The sequence below is a fragment of the Stenella coeruleoalba genome (genome assembly GCF_951394435.1).
Source record: "Stenella coeruleoalba genome assembly, chromosome: 1".
In the NCBI taxonomy this organism is placed as follows: Eukaryota; Metazoa; Chordata; class Mammalia; order Artiodactyla; family Delphinidae; genus Stenella; species Stenella coeruleoalba.
In genome coordinates, this window is record NC_137169.1 from 114,160,703 (window position 1) to 114,179,720 (window position 19,018).

Here is a 19,018-nt window from a genome sequence, read left to right on the forward strand (position 1 = left end):
CAGCAGGTTCCCACTAGCTATCTATTTTACACATGGTAGTGTATTTATGTCAAACCGAATCTCCTAATTCATCCCACCCTCCCCTTCCCCCTCTGTGTCCACATGTCCGTTCTCTACGTCTGTGTCTCTATTCCTGCCCTGCAAATAGGTTCATCTGTACCATTTTTCTAGATTCCACATATATACGTTAATATACGATCTTCGTTTTTCTCTTTCTGACTTACTTCACTCCGTGGAAGCAACCTAAATATCCATCAAAAGATGGCTGGATAAAGAAGATGTGGTACATATATATATATATATATATATATATATATATATATATATATAAAGGAGTATTACTCAGCCATAAATAGGAACAAAATTGGGTCATTTGTTTTTTTCCTTAATTTTATAAAAATTCTGACTCTTCGCAATAATAGGAGATAAAAGTAAATCAAAACAAAGATTCTTTTTATCACATTAAAATTTTGGAGAAAATTCAGGGACATACAGGACAAAAAGAAGACCTGCCATGCCCATATTTTGCTGTTCTGAGAGTAATAACATTCACTCTAATGGGCAAGTATGAAAAATGGACAGATTGAGAAGAAAATGGGTGCTGTGCTGGTCTTCTCTGTGTGATTCCATTTTATAGACTAAAATATTGGGGTTTCCCAGAATATCAAATATCTCCATTTTCAAATGTAAGAATTTAAACACATTTCAAGCTCAAGAAACACTGTTTGTAGTTTATTTTGGATCTTATGTATCTACTGTACCCAAGCATTTATTTACAGTGTAATTAGCTGCCTATATTTAGATGACAGTACAATTCTCAGAAATATAGAAACCCAATTGAGTCAGGAACATTTTACTTCATATTGTTCTATCAAAAAGAACTTTAAAAAATGTTTTTTAAAGGAAATACTTTATTCTATAATCAGAAAAAACACAAAATAATAAGGATAGGTAGAACTCAACAAACGAAAAATAGAGACCTTGTTTAATACCCCTCAGCAGTGACTAGTTGCATATAAAATAAACCCATGGCCTCCTCTCCTCCAATTTTGTTAATGCCTTTATCTCCCAAGCCCAAGAATTTTTTCAGGTCCTTCAATAAATGTAAAACACACACACACACACACACACACACACACGACTATCTTTCCACCCTCTGTACTCGCCTGTCTCCTTCATCCCCCAATACCTCCCACAACATCAAGATTCTCTGACCCAGGAATAGCTGCTTATCACTTGCCAAAGTAGGAACTGATGAAGCCAACATAATCATAGCCAGCAGGCTGGCTTCGGCCCCGTGGGTCCATGTATTGCTGCATATGTGAGGCACAGAATGACACTTGTTCTGGGGTTAGGGCCTGAAACATAAAAAAAAAAAAACAAAATACAGTAATAAGGATTAAAAATATCTGGCTATTTGGGGCTTCTAATATGCCCTAAACTCAGGAAGTGGAGAGACTTTGGAAGAAGAAGCCAGTCCTGGTCCTATCACGTGCTTTTCTTATAGAAAGAAATCTATAATTTCTAATGAATAAGACCAACTCGGGCTTCCCTGGTGGCGCAGTGGTTGAGAGTCTGCCTGCCAATGCAGGGGACAGGGGTTTGAGCCCTGGTGTGGGAAGATCCCACATACCGCGGAGCGACTAGGCCCGTGAGCCACAACTACTGAGCCTGCGCGTCTGGAGCTTGTGCTCCGCAACAAGAGAGGCCGCGACAGTGAGAGGCCCGTGCACCGCGATGAAGAGTGGCCCCCGCTCGCCGCAACTAGAGAAAGCCCACGCACAGAAAAGACCCAGCACAGCCAAAAATAAATAAATGAAATTAAAAAAAAAAAAAAAAAAGACCAACTCATCTCTTCAACTTAGTTCTTATCTAGAGTCCCATCTCACTCTGACTGCACTATTTACACCATTCTCTAAATTTGGCTTATTAAATAAATAGCCTTAAAAACCAAGTAGCATGTTTGGGATTGACACTGATAGTCGCTAGAGGTTGACTGTAGGTTTTTGAGTTGTGTTAAGACAACATGAGTGATCAAAGCAAATGATATCCAGTGCATAACACTATCTGAGAAAAAGTTGGGGAGGGGAATGTGGTTGCCTATGGTAAGTAGGCAGCCAAGCCTGAGATGAGCAAAATGTTGATTATGATGAGAGTGTAATGAGAGTGGATGCAAACTGGAATCTGACCTGCTTCATGTCTTCTTTGGTAATATAGGCCTTGCCCTCTGCCAGGGCTTGGAAAGCATCCTCTAGTTCATCGCTGGACTTGATGTTCTCTGACTCCTTGACAATCAGGAAGTCGGTATAGTCGGTTTGTGAGATATAGCCCTTTCTGTTGGGAGAAATAGATCAGGAATTGTCCCCTCTCAAGACAAAGAGGAAGGCAGATCCCTTTCTCATCCTACTCAGTGTCTCAGAGACAGAGAGAAGCTGGATTCTCCAAGTGTCTGTCCCATCTCAGCTCTCTGAGACTATGGGGCTATGATCTCTATTTGACCCACATCCTCATGCCCTTACAGCCAAATAAACAGTTTCCTAAGTTCTAGCCTCTGTTTCCACATGGGTCAGTCACCCTGACTCTCTAAGTAGAATTTGGGGATTTTCCACTAGCACCAGTCTCTAAGTATCTCAAGCTCTTCAAGTTGAGTTGAAGACCTCTATTTCTGATCTTCTTTGGTCCTTGGTATAAGAAAGAATTGGTCTCTAATAGTAACGTAATTCCTCTATGACTGTCCCACCCTCACAAACACACAACAACCCCATCCGCAGGAGCTGGTCTTTGAATAATCCATGTCTCGTTAAGATCTTACACAAGGGAAGGCATTATTCTCTCAAGTTCCTTTCTCAGAACCAGCTGAAATTCCTAGATCAAACATAAACCAGGAATTGAACAAATTGCAGAGCTGGTGCCTGAGTTGGAGTTAGTGCCATGAACTTCTGAGATAATCCTAAAAGGGCACCAAAAGCTGCTCAATTCATTTATGGTAGTCTGTATATTCCTACTCTCAAGATGAATTAATTTCATATTTTATGGATTTTACTTTCTGTGCTTGCCCGCCCCCCCCAAGCCTCATTCCCTGCTATGGTCTGGCCCTTGGTTTTCCTCCTACCTCCCTGGATCAACAGCATCCAGGAATTTCTCAAACTTGGGCTCAGGTTCACCTTCCTCCACCATGGGCAAGTAGTAATTGAGCCCTCTCAGGCAGGACCGGAAATCTTTGTGACTTAAGCGACCTGTCAAATTCTCATCAAAGTGCCTAAAGAATAAAAACATTTTATCAAGTTCAGTAGGAATCAGATTAAAAAAGAAAAGAATAGTTATTTTTGTACTAGTTGGGGCTTTAGTAACATTCCATAAGTTTATCAGTTGAGTGGAGAGCTTGCCTGTGTTTCCACACTTTTTTTTAAAACCTAATGGATGGAGGGAAATGAATAAAATGTTGAACATAAAGTAAAAGTATTTCCTAAAATCAAGGAATCCCATAGACATACTAAAAGCCAAGACTTGAAGCTGAATAACATATCTATATCTTCATTTAAGATCCTACCAAATCACACTGAGGGAAAAATAATAGTTCCTTGGAAATTCATTCTGATTGTCTGGAAAACAAAGAACCAATCAACTATGAAGTTATACTCACCTGAAGGCTGTTTCAAACTCCTGTAGTGTCTCCTCACTCAGACCAGTGATGTCTCTGAAAGGAAAAACAAAAATTAACCCATGAAATAAACAGAGAAATATAAAAAGACATGCCATAAAAATAAGAGAGGAATTTTAGTGACTATTATGCTAGTCAAGTGATCTAGTTCAGGGGTTGGCAAACTATGATCCATGGGCCAAATCCAGTCAGTCACTCACTTTTGTATAGTCAATGAACTGAGAATGGTTTTTACATGATTAAAAATAATCAAAAGAAGAATTCTGTTTCCTTAAACATTAAAAATGGTGAGAAATTCAAATTTCAGTGTCCATAAATAAAATTTTACTGGAACATGTCCATGCTCATTCATTTATGAATTATCAATAGATGTTTTCTCTTCACAGCAGCAGGGTTGAGTAGTTAAACCAGAGGCTATATGTCTCACAAATTGTATGATACTTATTATTAAGATCTTTACAGAAAAAGTTTGCCAATCTCTGATTCAGATAACTAATGCTGCCAAAAAAGCTATGGAGAACTAAGGCTGCTCTGATATAATTAATTTATTTAGAAAAAAAAATGAAAATTTTCTTTTCTGCTCTATACTTTGAATATTTATTTCATTCTAGACATTTCGGTGGGAATTTTACAAAAGGGAATGCTTTCTGAAGAGGTCATAGATGGTGAACAGACTCAGAGAAATGGATGGTGAGTAGACACAGGGGTTTGGGAGCACTGTGTCCCAGTTTATAATAGCCTCCTATAAAAAGAGAAATAGTCATTCTGTGGGTCAGTAAAGAGAGAGAATATCGGTTCTGGGGATAGTGAGTGTACTACCGCTGAAGCAACTCCTGTATACAGTACCCCAAACTTTAGTTCTTGGAGCTAAGTTTCTAATACCTAACACCACCCACACCCTTGCCCAACCCTGGCCATGGGTTCTCAATACCTGGCTTGGATCTGTTCTTCCAGACTGTGTTGCCTTCTCATCCCAAGCTGGTAGAGCTGTTCCCACTGCTGAGCCAGCCCAATGGTGCTGTATTTAATGTCCAGGACCAGAGCCTCTTCTAAGTTTTCCCCCAGGTCCTCAATCTTGGTCAGCTTACGCTTCATTGCCTGGATCTCCTTCTGCTTCCTCTGGAAAAAGACAAAGAAGAGAGGCAGTCACCCAGGGTACCAGATCCAAACCTAGGGATGATACAGAAGGTAAGAAGCTGATAAGTTTAGACTTCCCTTCATTTCTCCTTTTCAATTATCTTCAGGAAATTTCCTGTCCTCTGTAAACAATGAACTACTCAGGAAAACCACCTCACTTATATTTGTATTCCTCATTTATAAAGTGGTAGAAAGGTTAAATGACATGACTTCTATCATTCTGGTAATCTGTAATAGATAAATCTAAGTGTCAACAGTTATATACTGCAGATAAAGAAGGGTAGGATTTCCAGGATCCATGCTCCCAGTGATTTGCATCATGAATTATTTGCACTATTGATTGTGGTTGAGCTCTGAGGTCCACTTAAACTTCCCAGTGTTCACACTTCAGTCTCCTTCATTGGCTTGGACAGACTTCCACAAGACTCTTCTGTCATTCAGGCATATTATATGCCAAACATCTACATTTAGGTCATGTTTTCTGAACAGGGGAATGTCTTTTCCTAAAGAGGGGAGGAGTGAATTGGTTGTGATGAGGGGGTTAGTTGTGAAAACATATTAGATATTACAATGGTTTGTGGCCCTCCAAAAATCAATCCTGTCTGACAACATCTTTTTAGCATAAAGTTCTCTCATTAGGGATAAATTAGATTTAATTAGTTAAATTTTTATTCTGGTGGTGGGGGGAAAGAAAATAAGGTTAATGTTAAAAACACTGTTCTAGCCAACTGCTTTTTTTTTTGACCATTTTATTTTATTTTTTTAAACATCTTTATTAGAGTATAATTGCTTTACAATGGTGTGTCAGTTTCTGCATTGTAACAAAGTGAATCAGTTATACATTTACATATGTCCCCATATCTTTTCCCTCTTGCATTTCCTTCCCTCCCACTCTCCCTATCCCACCCCTCTAGGTGGTCACAAAGGACTGAGCTGATGTCCCTGTGCTATGCAGCTGCTTCCCACTAGCTACCTATTTTACATTTGGTAGTGTATATATGTCCATGCCACTCTCTCACTTTGTACCAGCTTACCCTTCGCCCTCCCCATATCCTCAAGTCTATTCTCTAGTAGGTCTGCATCTTTATTCCCGTCTTGCCCCTAGGTTCTTCTGACCATTTTCTTTCTTTCTTTTTTTTTTTTTTAGATTCCATATATATGTGTTAGCATATGGTATTTGTTTTTCTCTTTCTGACTTACTTCACTCTGTATGACAGACTCTAGGTCCATCCACCTCACTACCTAAACTCAGTTTCGTTCCTCTTTATGGCTGAGTAATATTCCATTGTATATATGTGCCACATCTTCTATATCCATTCGTCTGTTGATGGACACTTAGGTTGCTTCCATGTCCTGGCTATTGTAAATAGAGCTGCAATGAACATTTTGGTACATGACTCTTTTTGAATTATGGTTTTCTCAGGGTATATGCCCAGTAGTGGGATTGCTGGGTCATATGGTAGTTCTATTTTTAGTTTTTTAAAGAACCTCCATACTGTTTTCCATAGTGGCTGTATCAATTTACATTCCCACCAACAGTGCAAGAGGGTGCCCTTTTCTCCACACTCTCTCCAGCATTTATTGTTTCTAGATTTTTTGATGATGGCCATTCTGACTGGTGTGAGATGATATCTCATTGTAGTTTTGATTTGCATTTCTCTAATGATTAATGATGTTGAGCATTCTTTCATGTGTTTGTTGTCAACCTGTATATCTTCTTTGGAGAAATGTCTATTTAGGTCTTCTGCCCATTTTTGGATTGGGTTGTTTGTTTTTTTGATATTGAGCTGCATGAGTTGCTTGTATGTTTTGGAGATTAATCCTTTGTCAGTTGCTTCATTTGCAAATATTTCCCCCCATTCTGAGAGTTGTCTTTTCGTCTTGTTTATGGTTTCCTTTGCTGTGCAAAAGCTTTGAAGTTTCATTAGGTCCCATTTGTTTATTTTTGTTTTTATTTCCATTTCTCTAGGAGGTGTAGCCCACTGCTTCACTCAATTATTAAGAGATCATCTAGATTCAACTTTATTTTCTTACCACATCAAATAATAACAGAAATTTGTCAATGTTACAAGTTGTATGCCAGGAGCTTTTGCATTTGTTCCCTTACTTAATCATTAGAGTAAGTCTATAATGTAGCTATTATTGACTCCATTGTATAGATACAGAAATTGAAGTTGAGATTTAAGCAAACTGACATCCATGTCCATGAAGTGGTGGCCAAAGGTTAGAATGCAAATTGTTGGCAGGGTTGACACCAGAGACTTAGGCTTTTGACTTTTGGGCCAGGGGACTTACCTAAAAGAATCACCAGTTTCCTTTGAGTAGTTTTTCTTGCACTCTTTGTAATTCCAGCAATGTTTAGAGCTAATGAATGAACATTACTTACTTTATTTGCTTCCAGCTGGGATTCTAGAGTTCCTGTTTCTTTCAGCAAAGATCTAGTTAAGAACCAGAGGAATACATTACTTATAATGTCAGAGGTCAGTATTTTACACAAACAGACCAACTCAAAACCCCTACACTTCTATAGTTCTTCCAAGTTATATAGCTTTTCTGAAATGAATTTTCACAATGCCAAATTTTCACAAGACCAAACCCTCTCTGTTTATTGGCAACAAATGAAAAGGGAAGTAAGGCTCTCCCAGTTCTTCTCTGCCTACGAGAAAGCTTCCATACTTCCCTCCTAGTTATTATTCTCAAATATACCCTTAACCTAATGTAGGCAAGACTTCACCTAGTGGGGTGTAGGGCCAGAATGATATACACTTTGCTTCTCTTTCTTACCCCACATTTTACTTAGGGACCATCAGATTGCAATGGGATGAAGAAGCTTTAGTACTAAGGCCTCCTTAACTAATTCTTTCAGAATGATACAACAAAACAAACATGATAACATAAAATACTGACCCATCCAGAAAGTAATCCCTGGATATGGAGGTCCAGATCAGGAATCAGAAGAGAGAAAAGTGAAATCACATGTTAACATGGTTTACTTAAATGATCTTCTTTCTTCAGATTTATGATACATTCTAAATTCTTTGTACCTAGAAAGTATGAACCTGTTCCAGCCACTGCCCCCAAAATGTCCCCCACACTGAGAAGCTCAGAGCCTTCTGTGCATCTCTTTACTTTAGGATGAAGGGCTCAGGTGTCAGGTGATATGCTCAGTGTTGGGCACCTGCTGCCAGGGGAGGAGGGACCAAAACCAGAGGCAGAGGAGGGTGAGCTGTATATCCTCTGCCTTCCGTCAGATGTTTTATTTAGCCATGATACAGAATTTCTTTTTGTTCATTTTCTGACTTATCCTTGTCAATGGGTTTGTAGGAACAGTAGCATGGATTGCCTAAAACAACACTTTAACTCCATAATGCTGACCCACCTGCTGAATATAGTCTACCACCTTTGACCATTTACTCATTTATTATACCTTCTAAGTTTCCTCTTTTCCAAGCCATTTGCCCCAGAAGATGTGACAAATGTTCTTTTCATGTATAGAACATTTTGCATTTAATAAAAGCAATTAGCATATATTATCTCACTTGATTCTCTTCACTGTTTTAGTAGTCAAGCAACATAATAATTTCCTATGAAGTATTCACAGTGTACTCTGCTCTGGTTGTGCCAATAAATACATATGTGACCTTGATCAAGTCAATTTATCTACTGAACTTCTTTCCACATTTGGAAACAGTGGTAATAGGATCAGCTCTGTACACTTTTCAAGGTTGCTCTGAAAGTTGAGATAATGGATCATAGAAATACTTTGTAAAGTATAAAGGGGAAGGCAAACATAAGGGACTGTTACTATTTTTGGACTGTAATTATAGGCGAGAGGGAAAAAAAGTATCAAGGAGAGAATGCAGAATGGGCAACGAGATGAAATTCTCATTTCTCAATTTTGCAATGATTGATTTAGAGTACATTCGATTCCAAATACAAAGCACAGACAGGATATGGTGATTTTAGGACAGCATAAATACTGTAAGAGTTCCCCTTCCTTCCCTCAGTTATGTATTTCATCCCTATAGTAAATGGAAAGTATAGTATAGGGATCATGAATTTGGGGGTATAACAGCACACCTGGTCTGCACGATCCAATCAAGGAAGGCACTGGCATTCTGTTCAAATTCTTGGCACATCTCAAAGTTCTTGACCTGTCTTGACTCTTCCTTTTCCAGCTCCTGCTCCCTTTCCTAAAACCCCAAATCACAGATAGTAATGTGCACATTGCAGGCCTTTCTTTGAATAAAATAACTGTTTCTGAGTCTCACCTGCACATCTTCCCTCTTCCAAATCTCACCTATCTTCCAATACTATTGCCTGTGTGCTTACTTTTCTTCCAGTCCATCTCTTCTCATCTCAGAAATGTGAAAGAAGCTTATGCAACTTCCCATAAGTACTTACAGGTGTTACCAAGCCCAGTAACAAATAAACTAGTAACAAAGGCAAATCTTTCTTCAACTCAAATTTTTTCCAGTTGAAATTTCATTTAAATGAACATAAACGTAGCTTTAAAGGAAAAGATAATGAGTTGCCAAATGAAATTGGTGATTTTATAGTGAAATTTTTCTTCGTAAACTTTTAAAATACTTTCCATAGCTTCAGTAATGAGCATTACTATATACAGACAAAAATTAAACACAAACACATTAAAAAGGCACTTTTGGAGATGTGTATAAAATAGAGAATGCCTTGGAGTATATATACTGTAAAGATATATACAAGCCTCATGAACTTCTCATAACCTATTTTTAGAGCCATCTCCTGGAGCTTGTGCTTGCTTCCTTGAATCACCACTCAACACCCAGATGCTTGAGACTCTAACCTATAGGGCGTAGGGCTATGCCTGTTGTGAACATATTTCCAAATTTTTTCTTAGATTGTCTCAGTGCATGACTGCTGTCCCAATATAATTATTAATAGTGTTCCTTTCTTTCTCAAAAGTCCCCAAACTTGGATATTATATCAAGTGATCATGCTCACTATAGCCAAAGGAACTCTCTGCTCTGCCCCAAGCTACCTTGACGATGTCAGATAGGTGATTCCAGATCCTTTCTAGCACCTCCACTGTTAACCACGTATAGGGACTAGAGGACACATTTAAGGCTTTAATCTGCTGGTCTAGCTCTAGCAAATAGTTGAAGTCTCCTTGGGCCCTTGTCAAGGAGGCCAAGAAGTCCTCATGGTCCTTCTTCAGCTGCTGAATTGCATCCAGTGAGATACAGCGCACAGGCTCTGACAGGTCCTCCTCAGCATTCTCACACCAGTTGTTGAAAGCTGAAGCCTTGTGTGCAAATTCCATGAATAGCTCCTCAGCCTAGAGAGGAAAAACAAAGACACCTCCATCTTTTCTGATAAAGCTCGTCAGCAGAAAACAAGACTGAGGATAAAAAAAATGACGGTCTTCAAATATTTTCAGGGCCAACACTCTAAGAGGGCAGAACTAAAACCAATGGAGACCATGTGATCAGATGGATGGACATGTAAATTCAAGGTACAAGCTCTGATCCTAGCATTTTCTCTTCTTCTTCCAACATTCACAAATGAAGTTGGATGACTTCTAGGATTATATTAGCTATAAGATTCCAAAAGTGGCAAGGGTAGATTGCAATGATAAGATTTCATGATTTCTTGTTCTGATGTCTGTGTTCCAAGTCTACTTGGCACATAGTAAACATGCACAAATAAGTGTTAAATGAATGAATGGATAATTGATTGAATAAAAAGTATCAATTTGTGGGATAGGCATTTCTTCTTTCTCTCCTCTGATCTTCTGCAGACCACACTTCCTTGATGTCTGTTTGCATATACTGAGTACTCATCCTACCTTCCTTCTAAACCTTGTTCAAGGCTCATCTCATGCCTGAATCCCCTGCTTAAACCCATTTCCTACCCTCTAATCTGTATCCTTATCCATGCAATACTCTTTGGAGTTATTCATATGCTCTGAATGACTTTGAATTTCTAAATGAGAGAAATAGCATGGATTTTCCCAAACAGTAGGTAATAGAAAAGTCTTAGATACAAAATACATCACATAGGGACTTCTCTGTTGGCTCAGTGGTTAAGAACCTCCCTGTCAATGCAGGGGACACAGGTTTGAGCCCTGGTCCGGGAAGATCCCACATGCTGCAGAGCAACTAAGCCTGTGCGCCCCAGATACTGAGCCTGCACTCTAGAGCCTGTGAGCCACAACTACTGAAGCCCATGAACCTAGAGCCCATGCTCCACAACAAGAGAAGGCACCGCAATGAGAAGCCCGTGCACCACAACAAAGAGTAGCCCCCACTCGCCGCAACTAGAGAAAGCCCGTGCACAGCAATGAAGACCCAATGCAGCCAAAAGTAAATAAATAAATAAATTTATAACAAAAATTGAAATAAAATACATCATATATTTTGGGTCAGCAGATTGTACTTTCAAAGAGAGTTATATTATACAGATATGAAAATAAGTTTTCATCTCCAAACATAGGGGTTAAAGAGGAGAAAATTGACCCAAATGGAAGGAGATTGCAAAGGTATTACACCATTACACCTTCTCTGTATTCATTTCGCAATCTATACACTAAAATAGACCAAACACAGAGAAAACTAATATTGCCTCTACCCAAGAAGGACATGAAAACCTATAAATAATGTCATATTGTTTTCATAATATTATGTATCAACTGAATATTTTACAAAGATTTTAAAATCATAAAATAAAATAAAACTCTTTGCAGATTGAAAATTGAGTAAAATAGAATTAGAATGTGAAGTATCTTCTTATGTAGAATGTGTGTATGTACATATGTGTGTGTGTGTGTGTGTGTATAGATATGGATATGCAGTTTTCCATTAATTGCTTTAACTTTTCACTTAAGATTAATTTCTGTAGGTTCCATGTCCTTCAATAGAGTAGAAATTAATTAAGGATCTGATTTTGTATTTGTGTGTTTTCTGATTCCTGTAACTCCCTACCTTAACTTGTTGCCAGGTACAATACTTCTTATGGTCTAGAAATACTAAGTAATTTCACTGACCATATTGACTTCCTTTTACTATTAATATTTTTATCATCAACATCCAATACCTTAGCAGCCACCACTAGAAAAAACATTTTAAAACTTATATCCATATAGAACATGGTGGTTTATATTGCATTTTCAGATCTATTATCTCTTTTAATAGTAATAACATAGAAATAGCTATGATGGTGATATTACCTTATTTTATAAATAGAGAAATCAAGGTTCAGAAATGTTAAGTGACACATGCAAGGTCCCCTAGCTAGGAAAGATGAGAACACAAGTTATACTTGTCTAATATTCCTTTTATTTGAGTTAGCAAAAAAGACAAGGACAACCCTGACTCCTACATGCCAGTATTAGTTCTTCCATACAGTAAGATCTTCTATCCCTTGTCTCACCTACCTGTTTCCATTATATGTACCTGGCTTCCATCATAAGTCAGATGGATAACTGATAAATCAGTCAAAAAAATACTCCCTATCAATCTAAAAAAATGAATTACTTCTTGCTCATAAGAATGTCTTCCTGATTCTTTGCAATGTACTCACTTAAATGTCTATAGTATTCAAACACGGTTTCCAGTATCTATTTCTGGATTTCATGGCTAAGGTACAGATAATTGAGGCCTGATGGTGGTTCACCATTTTTTTTTTTTTTACCTTCTGTAGGGGCAGCTGTTTTTTCAGCAATTCCTGTCTGTGGGCTTCAGAAGCTTCCAGCAGCTGTTCCCAGAGCCTCAGCAGGGCAGCATGGCGCTCCTTAATGGCTTCAGTCTGGCTGTGCTCAGCAGCCACCAGTTGGTCCTTCAGGTCAGTTATCTCAGACAGTCTTTCTTGCTGGAAGCTCTGCAGACTGGCATGCAGTGTGTCCTGAGAAAGACCCATAGAGAAGCTGTGAACAGAAAAATAATGCCGATTCCAAGGGGTCATTCATACCTGGGTTCCACCAGATTGGACCTATACAAGAGTTTAGAGTGATGTCCAAGGAAAATGAAATAGGACTTAGAGACGTTTGTAAACATTTGGGATTGGAATTATAGTTAAATTCCAGTGTTTTAAATTGGATTTTAGATTAGGTACAAAATTAATATTAAGGGAGTATTGGAGCATGATGTGATAGTCCAAATCAAAACTAAATTCTTCTTAAGGCTCATATTCTAAGACTCTTTTATATCACTTATTAGATGTTGCAGTCTAATTAGCACTAGACATTGTGGGAGTATGCAAACTAACAAAAGACCTTATACAGGTGCCAGTTATACAAATGATTGTGTGTGTGTGCATGTGTGTATGCAAATGATATCAGAATCACAAAATTCAGGATGTTCCACTTCCAGCTTTAACAGGGTGGTATGTATTCGACCAATTCTCCCTTTGAGAACAACTTTTAATGCTGGATAAAAGTACAAAAAATCAGCTGTTTGAAAGGGATCAGAATGTAACTCATGTAGCTATAACTTGAGGGATCAAAATTCCAGGGAGAAGGAAATAGTAGCAAACTAAGAGTAATACTCTCTGTCACTTTCCCCTTTGAAGTATAAGCTGTACAGGGTGAGGTAGTGGAGGAAGCAGATGTTCAGATCTTTTGATCATCTCATGGAACTAAAGGGACAAAAATTGGAGTTCTGGGAAACTGGGGCATCCACGGTTTAAGAAAATCATGAAAAGGGAGCTGCAGAAAAGGAGGCTCAATAATCTCCCTGTATGTCCCCATCAGGGTATTTATAGATTTCTAAACACAAGTCCTAGAAGTCAAGCAGAAAACAGTAGCTAAGAATGTAGAATCTAAAATCTAAAGAATCTAAAATCTAAGAATTTTCTGCAGTCACACAGTGCTGTGATCAGGACACATCAAGTAGGAGCAGACTTAGTGAAAGAGGTTTAGTTGAAACCTCTAAAGTCCCTAGGTTTAAGAGCAAACTGAAAAAGGCTAGTCCTCAGGAAAACTGAAATCACATCTTGAATCATTACTGAAAAAAGTGGGGTTGGATAGGGGATAGGGGAGGGGAGGTGTTAAATTATAGCTTTAAATAAAACTCATGAATTAATTACTTTAAATGTAAATGGATTTACTACTCCATTAAATTCATCAATAGATAATAAATCAAACTCATCTATATTATATTTATAAAAGATGCATCTAAGACATACAGACACTCTGCACTTCTATGTTCATTGCAACATTATTCTCAGTAACCAAGATACAGAAGCAAACTAAGTGCCTGTCAACAGAACAATAGATAAAGAAGGTATGTGATATACACATATGGAATATTATTCAGTCAGGAGGAAGAAGGAAATCTTGCTGTGTGCAACAACTTGGATGAGACTTGAGGGCATTATGCTAAGTGAAATAAGTGTCAGAGAGAAAGACAAATACTGTATAATGTTACTTACATGTGGAATCTAAAAAAGCCAAACTTAGAGAAACAGCCAAGCTTAGAGTACATTGGTGGTTGCCAGGGGCTGGGAGGTGAAGGAAATGGGGAGAAATTGGTCAAAGGGAACAAACTTCCATTTATAAGATTAACAAGTGCTGGAGAGCTAATGCACAGCATGGTGATTATAGCTAATATTTCTGTATTATGTACTTTAAAGTTGTTAAGAGAGTAGATCTTAAATGTTCTCACCTTAAGAAAGAAATGGTAATTATGTCACAGGATGAAGGTGTTAGCTAATGCTACAGTGGTAACCATTTTACAATTTATAAATGTACCAAATCAACAACAAAAACAAAAAATATAAAGGCATAGAAATATTTTTTAAAGGGTTGGAAATAGATATACATTGCAAATAGTAAACAAAAGAAAATTGGTATCGTATACTAATATATGAAAAAAAATTTAAGAAGTGTTAAAAAAAGTGTTATTGGAGAGAAAGAGAAACTTTTCATAATTAAAAGAATCAATTCATCAAGATTATTTCATAATTCTAAATGTCAACACAACTTTTAACCTAGCTTTAAAATATATAAAATAAAATATTTAAATAACATAAGTAACAAAATCTGATAGGTAATATAAATTATTGCAAAATACACATTCTTTTCAATTGTACAAAGACTATTCACCAAAAGAGTGAATAAATTTTTTTTAAATTTAAAAAAATCAAGTAATATGAAATGAAGTTAAAAAATAATAAAGATATAAAAAGATATTAATGGAATATAGTACAAAGATACAACAGAGAAAAATTATATAGCCAAAAATTTGTTCTCTAATAAAAATGAACACCTATTGGCAAGACTGATGAGGGAGAGAAAACTAGCAAATTATCTCTATCACGAAGGAAAGGGGAACAATATTACAGGTCCTACAGACAATAAAACCACAAATTTAGGAATGAAATAATCCTGTATGAAGCTTCTGTGTGATATGGGTCTTGGACTTCACGGGCATCTATCAACAAGGCAACCCTGCTCTCACCTGCTTTGCCAGGAGAGTGAGGAAGGCAGCGAGGTCTGCACCATTGCCATTGGTCTTCAGGCTTGTTTCTTTCTCAGCTGAAGAGCAAAGATAATTAATAAGAAGGGAAATAGGGTTGGTCTTGTACCAGCTGTGGTAAGGAGAAAAGGAATATTTACTATAGGCCACAAGAGAGCCTCCTGAGTCTCAAAACAGATGATTCATTAGAATATGGGGGGTGTAGGGTCCAGTGAATTGTTTTTCTAGACTTATGCAGGATAAAACTGACTGAAACAGAGCTGGAGCCAAGAGGACTTTTGAATGTTTCATAAGGAAAACTGCAGACTAGAGATAAATTATAAGTAAATCAAACACACAGTTTATTGCCTAGAATGTTTTGCCATGGCCCTATCTTGCTGAATATCACATGTGAAATCACCAGTTTCCAAAAAAAGATGTTCTCTGGAATTATAGTACTTAGTTATCCCCTCAGCATGTGTCTCTGTGTGTTTGTGTGTGTGTGGGGGCATGTGTGTGTTTGCACGTGTGTGAATGTAATTGTAATTGTGTCCAGGCGGGATAGGAGTGAGTAATGAAGGGAGCATCTTTCTTCCCATGGTAAGCAACAGAGCCCCAGGATCCATTCTATAAATGGAATTATCGGCGTTTCTCAAACCTAAGACCCTGGCCCTCACACGTCATACCTATCCAGGCCTCAACCACATCAGCCTTCCAGTTGAACTGCTGAAAGTCATAATCATCTTCCAGTTGTAACTTCCAAGCAGCCATTGCCTTGGCCAGAGAAGGGGTCTTTTCTTTTAGAGCCTCTATCTTGGTAGAAATCTTCTCTTTATGCTGACTTTCCTCCTGTAACACCAAGGTCGAAAGGAGGAGAGACAGATATACTGATGAGTGTCCAGGGCCAGAAATGTGAATTCTTTAGTATTATTAAAAAGCTCTCATCTCTCCCATCCCAAATATATAGCTACTCTCTTCTAGATCTAGTGAAATTATTCTATTATTCACCTATAATAGAATAATATCTATTCCACCCAGATGATTATTTCTACCCCAGCATTTGGACACTCTTCTCATGTTTGTCCATATAAGTGTGATCTTCTCAGTTGGCATAAGCATCTCGAATGTACAGAGTCATCTCTGTTTAGCATTCTTTTGTATTCTTTAGGATTCAGCATTTAGATCACTGAGCCTCTGTTAAAACAGGCAGTTAAACAAAACAATCGTTCTCAAATTACAAAGAGGTTTCAGTGGGGTCCTCATCTCTAGAGGCATGCAAAGAAATTTCTTCACATTCTTAAAATACTCTATGACCAAAGCAAGTCACGTATAATATATTTTTAAAGTCCGTATTCTGCAGAGGATAAGAGTAAGAGTGTCAACAAATGATTTTTTTAAAAATCTAAAAAGTGTACCTATAAGAACTTGAAAAACAAAACTTCCAGAAAACAGAAATTGAATAAAAAATTATTTACTGAAAAATAACAAAAAGCCAGCTTAGAAGAGATTATCAGTGGTCTATGTTTGATTTTAGCACTGCTCATGATTCTATATTTGGGCCAATCCCTTTTTGAAAATCCTGTTTTGACCCGGAACCCCTAGCGCAGTTCACCTTGCTCAGGATGTCTTCTCCTTGAGCACACACATTTTGCACTCGGATCTCATGGACTGCGAAGTCATTCTCCAAAGCTTCGAGTTTCTTTAGCAAGCTCTGTGTAAATGAGTCAGTGAGAATCAAAACTTCCAAGACTAGACAATCTATCCCACTTACATTCTGATTCCTTTTGATGCCATTCACCAGGGATGATTCAACTCAAGTGGCAGACTAGATGAGTGTCCCCTTACTCCTGCATAGCTCCACTAAATTCCTCTCCCCAAACTCTTCACTTGCCAGAAAGACAATCTTACCAGAAAAAGAGCCAAAGGAATACAAGTGACATTGTTTCTAACTTACCATGTGACCTTAGACTTTTCTGGATTTGGGAATGAGTGTTGATCAAGGTAGTACATAAGGATTTCCCCACATTGAAATTTACGTAATTCTAGGAAACATTCCATCTAGTGGAAAAATATTAAGTATCAAGAACATCGTATACTAAGAACTGACCTGAAAGTTTTCTTCTTCCACCAGAAGAAAGATTCTAATTTTACAGATGAAAATGTTGACTACCTAAGAAAAGATTCAAAGAGAAGAAAATTGATCCATTCAGCCTGTTACTCACCTGAGTAGCAGCCAAAGTGTCTCCAGAATTCCCTTGGGTAACCATAGCTTCCTTTTCACTGATCCAAGCTTCCTCCTCCTCAGCATTCGCCATGAATTCCAAGTATTCTAGGGACTCTCCCAACCGAATCCCTCTGTAAGAGGAAAGCAAACCCCGATAGATAAGAAAAAACTAGTAAGCAGTGGGAATGTAGCAGAGTGGAACTATCTTGTAAGATTTTAATTGGCTATAGGACTATATGGTTATAAGGGAGAAAAATATCCCTTCATTCTTTTATTACTAAGCACTGCATGTAATGTTAAAACTGGGGAGATGTATAAAGTAAAACGGGGATGTGGGGGATAACGTGGTATGAAGGATAACACATGTAGGGCAACAATGATAAAAGACAGCAGCTGCAAGTAAGCACAAGAATAGAGGTATATTCAGAACACAGAGGCAGTGTCATTTCTGCCTGGGGTACATGGGGAAAGCTTCATGGAAGACTTGGCATTTGAGCAGGCACTTAGAAATTAGACAGAGATTGGTAGCTGGGGAGAAATGCTGAGCAAGCACTTAAATATCTTCTCCATACCAACCGAATACCTGCAATCCAAGAAGAGAATTGGGCCTCATAGCCCCAACTCACCGAGCCTTGGTCAACTCTTTGAGCTGGTCCCAGTGTTGAACAAACTGATCCAGCCTCTCCCGGATCTCCTCTCGCCCCACGGCAGCCTTGTCTCCCAGCCTCTCTGCCATATCCAGCACATTCTGAAGAACACACCCCCTCCATGTCACATTACCCCGCAACCTCTCCCCATTTATCCACAGTTTCCTGGCAAAAAGTGTCTAGCCCTTCACACCCTCTGGCTCTTTTACAAACTGGAGGTACTCGAGGTGGTCCTGACAATCCTGGGAGAATGAAGGAAGCTGCAGTAAGATCTAGCAAGCTAAACGTCGCCAAGTATTCGAACAAATACCTTGACGTTTGCATGAGGCTACTTTCCAGGATCTGCTTTATGCATTATTCGTGGTCACAGGGTAACCCTGTTGCCAAGCCAAGACTCAGGGTTGCCCTCTTTCCATACGGCTCAGCTCAGGTACAGATTTTCCAGATGTCCCAAACTGTAACCTAATTGTCAGCAATTGTGCCCTGGACTAAAAGTGCTCCTTCCATGGAAGAGCATGAGTTTCCATGCAGATTCTTCTATTCATAGGAGACAAAATGTGGAGGACACTTGTGAACTCTACGACTAACTCTCTATGTGACCTTGGCATGCCACCTTCACTTTTTGTAGCCTCAACCCATTTATCCATAACATGGACTACTATTAGATTATCCCAGTCTTTTCAGGTTTCATATTCCTACCTGGATGATGGGTTCATGTGCCACCAACTCCCCTTCTAGGCGTTTGTGCTTCTTCAGTAAGTTCTGAACCCCCTGCAGATCCCTCCCATAATCCTGGGATCGCACTCGTACCAACTTCTCCCTAAGACCAAGGGAAAAACAAAAAATATAGACTTTAGACATCTGAGGTCATCCTAAAATGAAGGTTTTCTAAGAGTGTGTGTTTGGCTGGGGGTGG

The 19,018-nt window shown here is 38.4% G+C and overlaps 1 protein-coding gene across 1 annotated transcript in view; it reads right to left on the reverse strand.

Moving 5' to 3' along the window:
- Positions 1-1,232: 1,232 nt before the first annotated feature.
- SPTA1 (spectrin alpha, erythrocytic 1) overlaps positions 1,233-19,018 on the reverse strand; it is a gene marked incomplete at both ends in the record, with an annotated part of 68,187 nt that continues 50,401 nt past the window's right edge. The window contains 16 exons of the mRNA XM_079944778.1: positions 1,233-1,358; positions 2,190-2,334; positions 3,113-3,259; positions 3,644-3,697; positions 4,593-4,780; positions 7,185-7,236; positions 7,706-7,750; positions 8,879-8,991; positions 9,819-10,115; positions 12,470-12,679; positions 15,235-15,311; positions 15,918-16,080; positions 16,844-16,942; positions 17,454-17,586; positions 18,082-18,203; positions 18,802-18,922. Of these exons, the coding sequence (XP_079800904.1) occupies positions 1,233-1,358; positions 2,190-2,334; positions 3,113-3,259; positions 3,644-3,697; positions 4,593-4,780; positions 7,185-7,236; positions 7,706-7,750; positions 8,879-8,991; positions 9,819-10,115; positions 12,470-12,679; positions 15,235-15,311; positions 15,918-16,080; positions 16,844-16,942; positions 17,454-17,586; positions 18,082-18,203; positions 18,802-18,922 (2,092 nt within the window). The remainder of the gene's footprint in view (positions 1,359-2,189; positions 2,335-3,112; positions 3,260-3,643; positions 3,698-4,592; positions 4,781-7,184; positions 7,237-7,705; positions 7,751-8,878; positions 8,992-9,818; positions 10,116-12,469; positions 12,680-15,234; positions 15,312-15,917; positions 16,081-16,843; positions 16,943-17,453; positions 17,587-18,081; positions 18,204-18,801; positions 18,923-19,018) is intronic.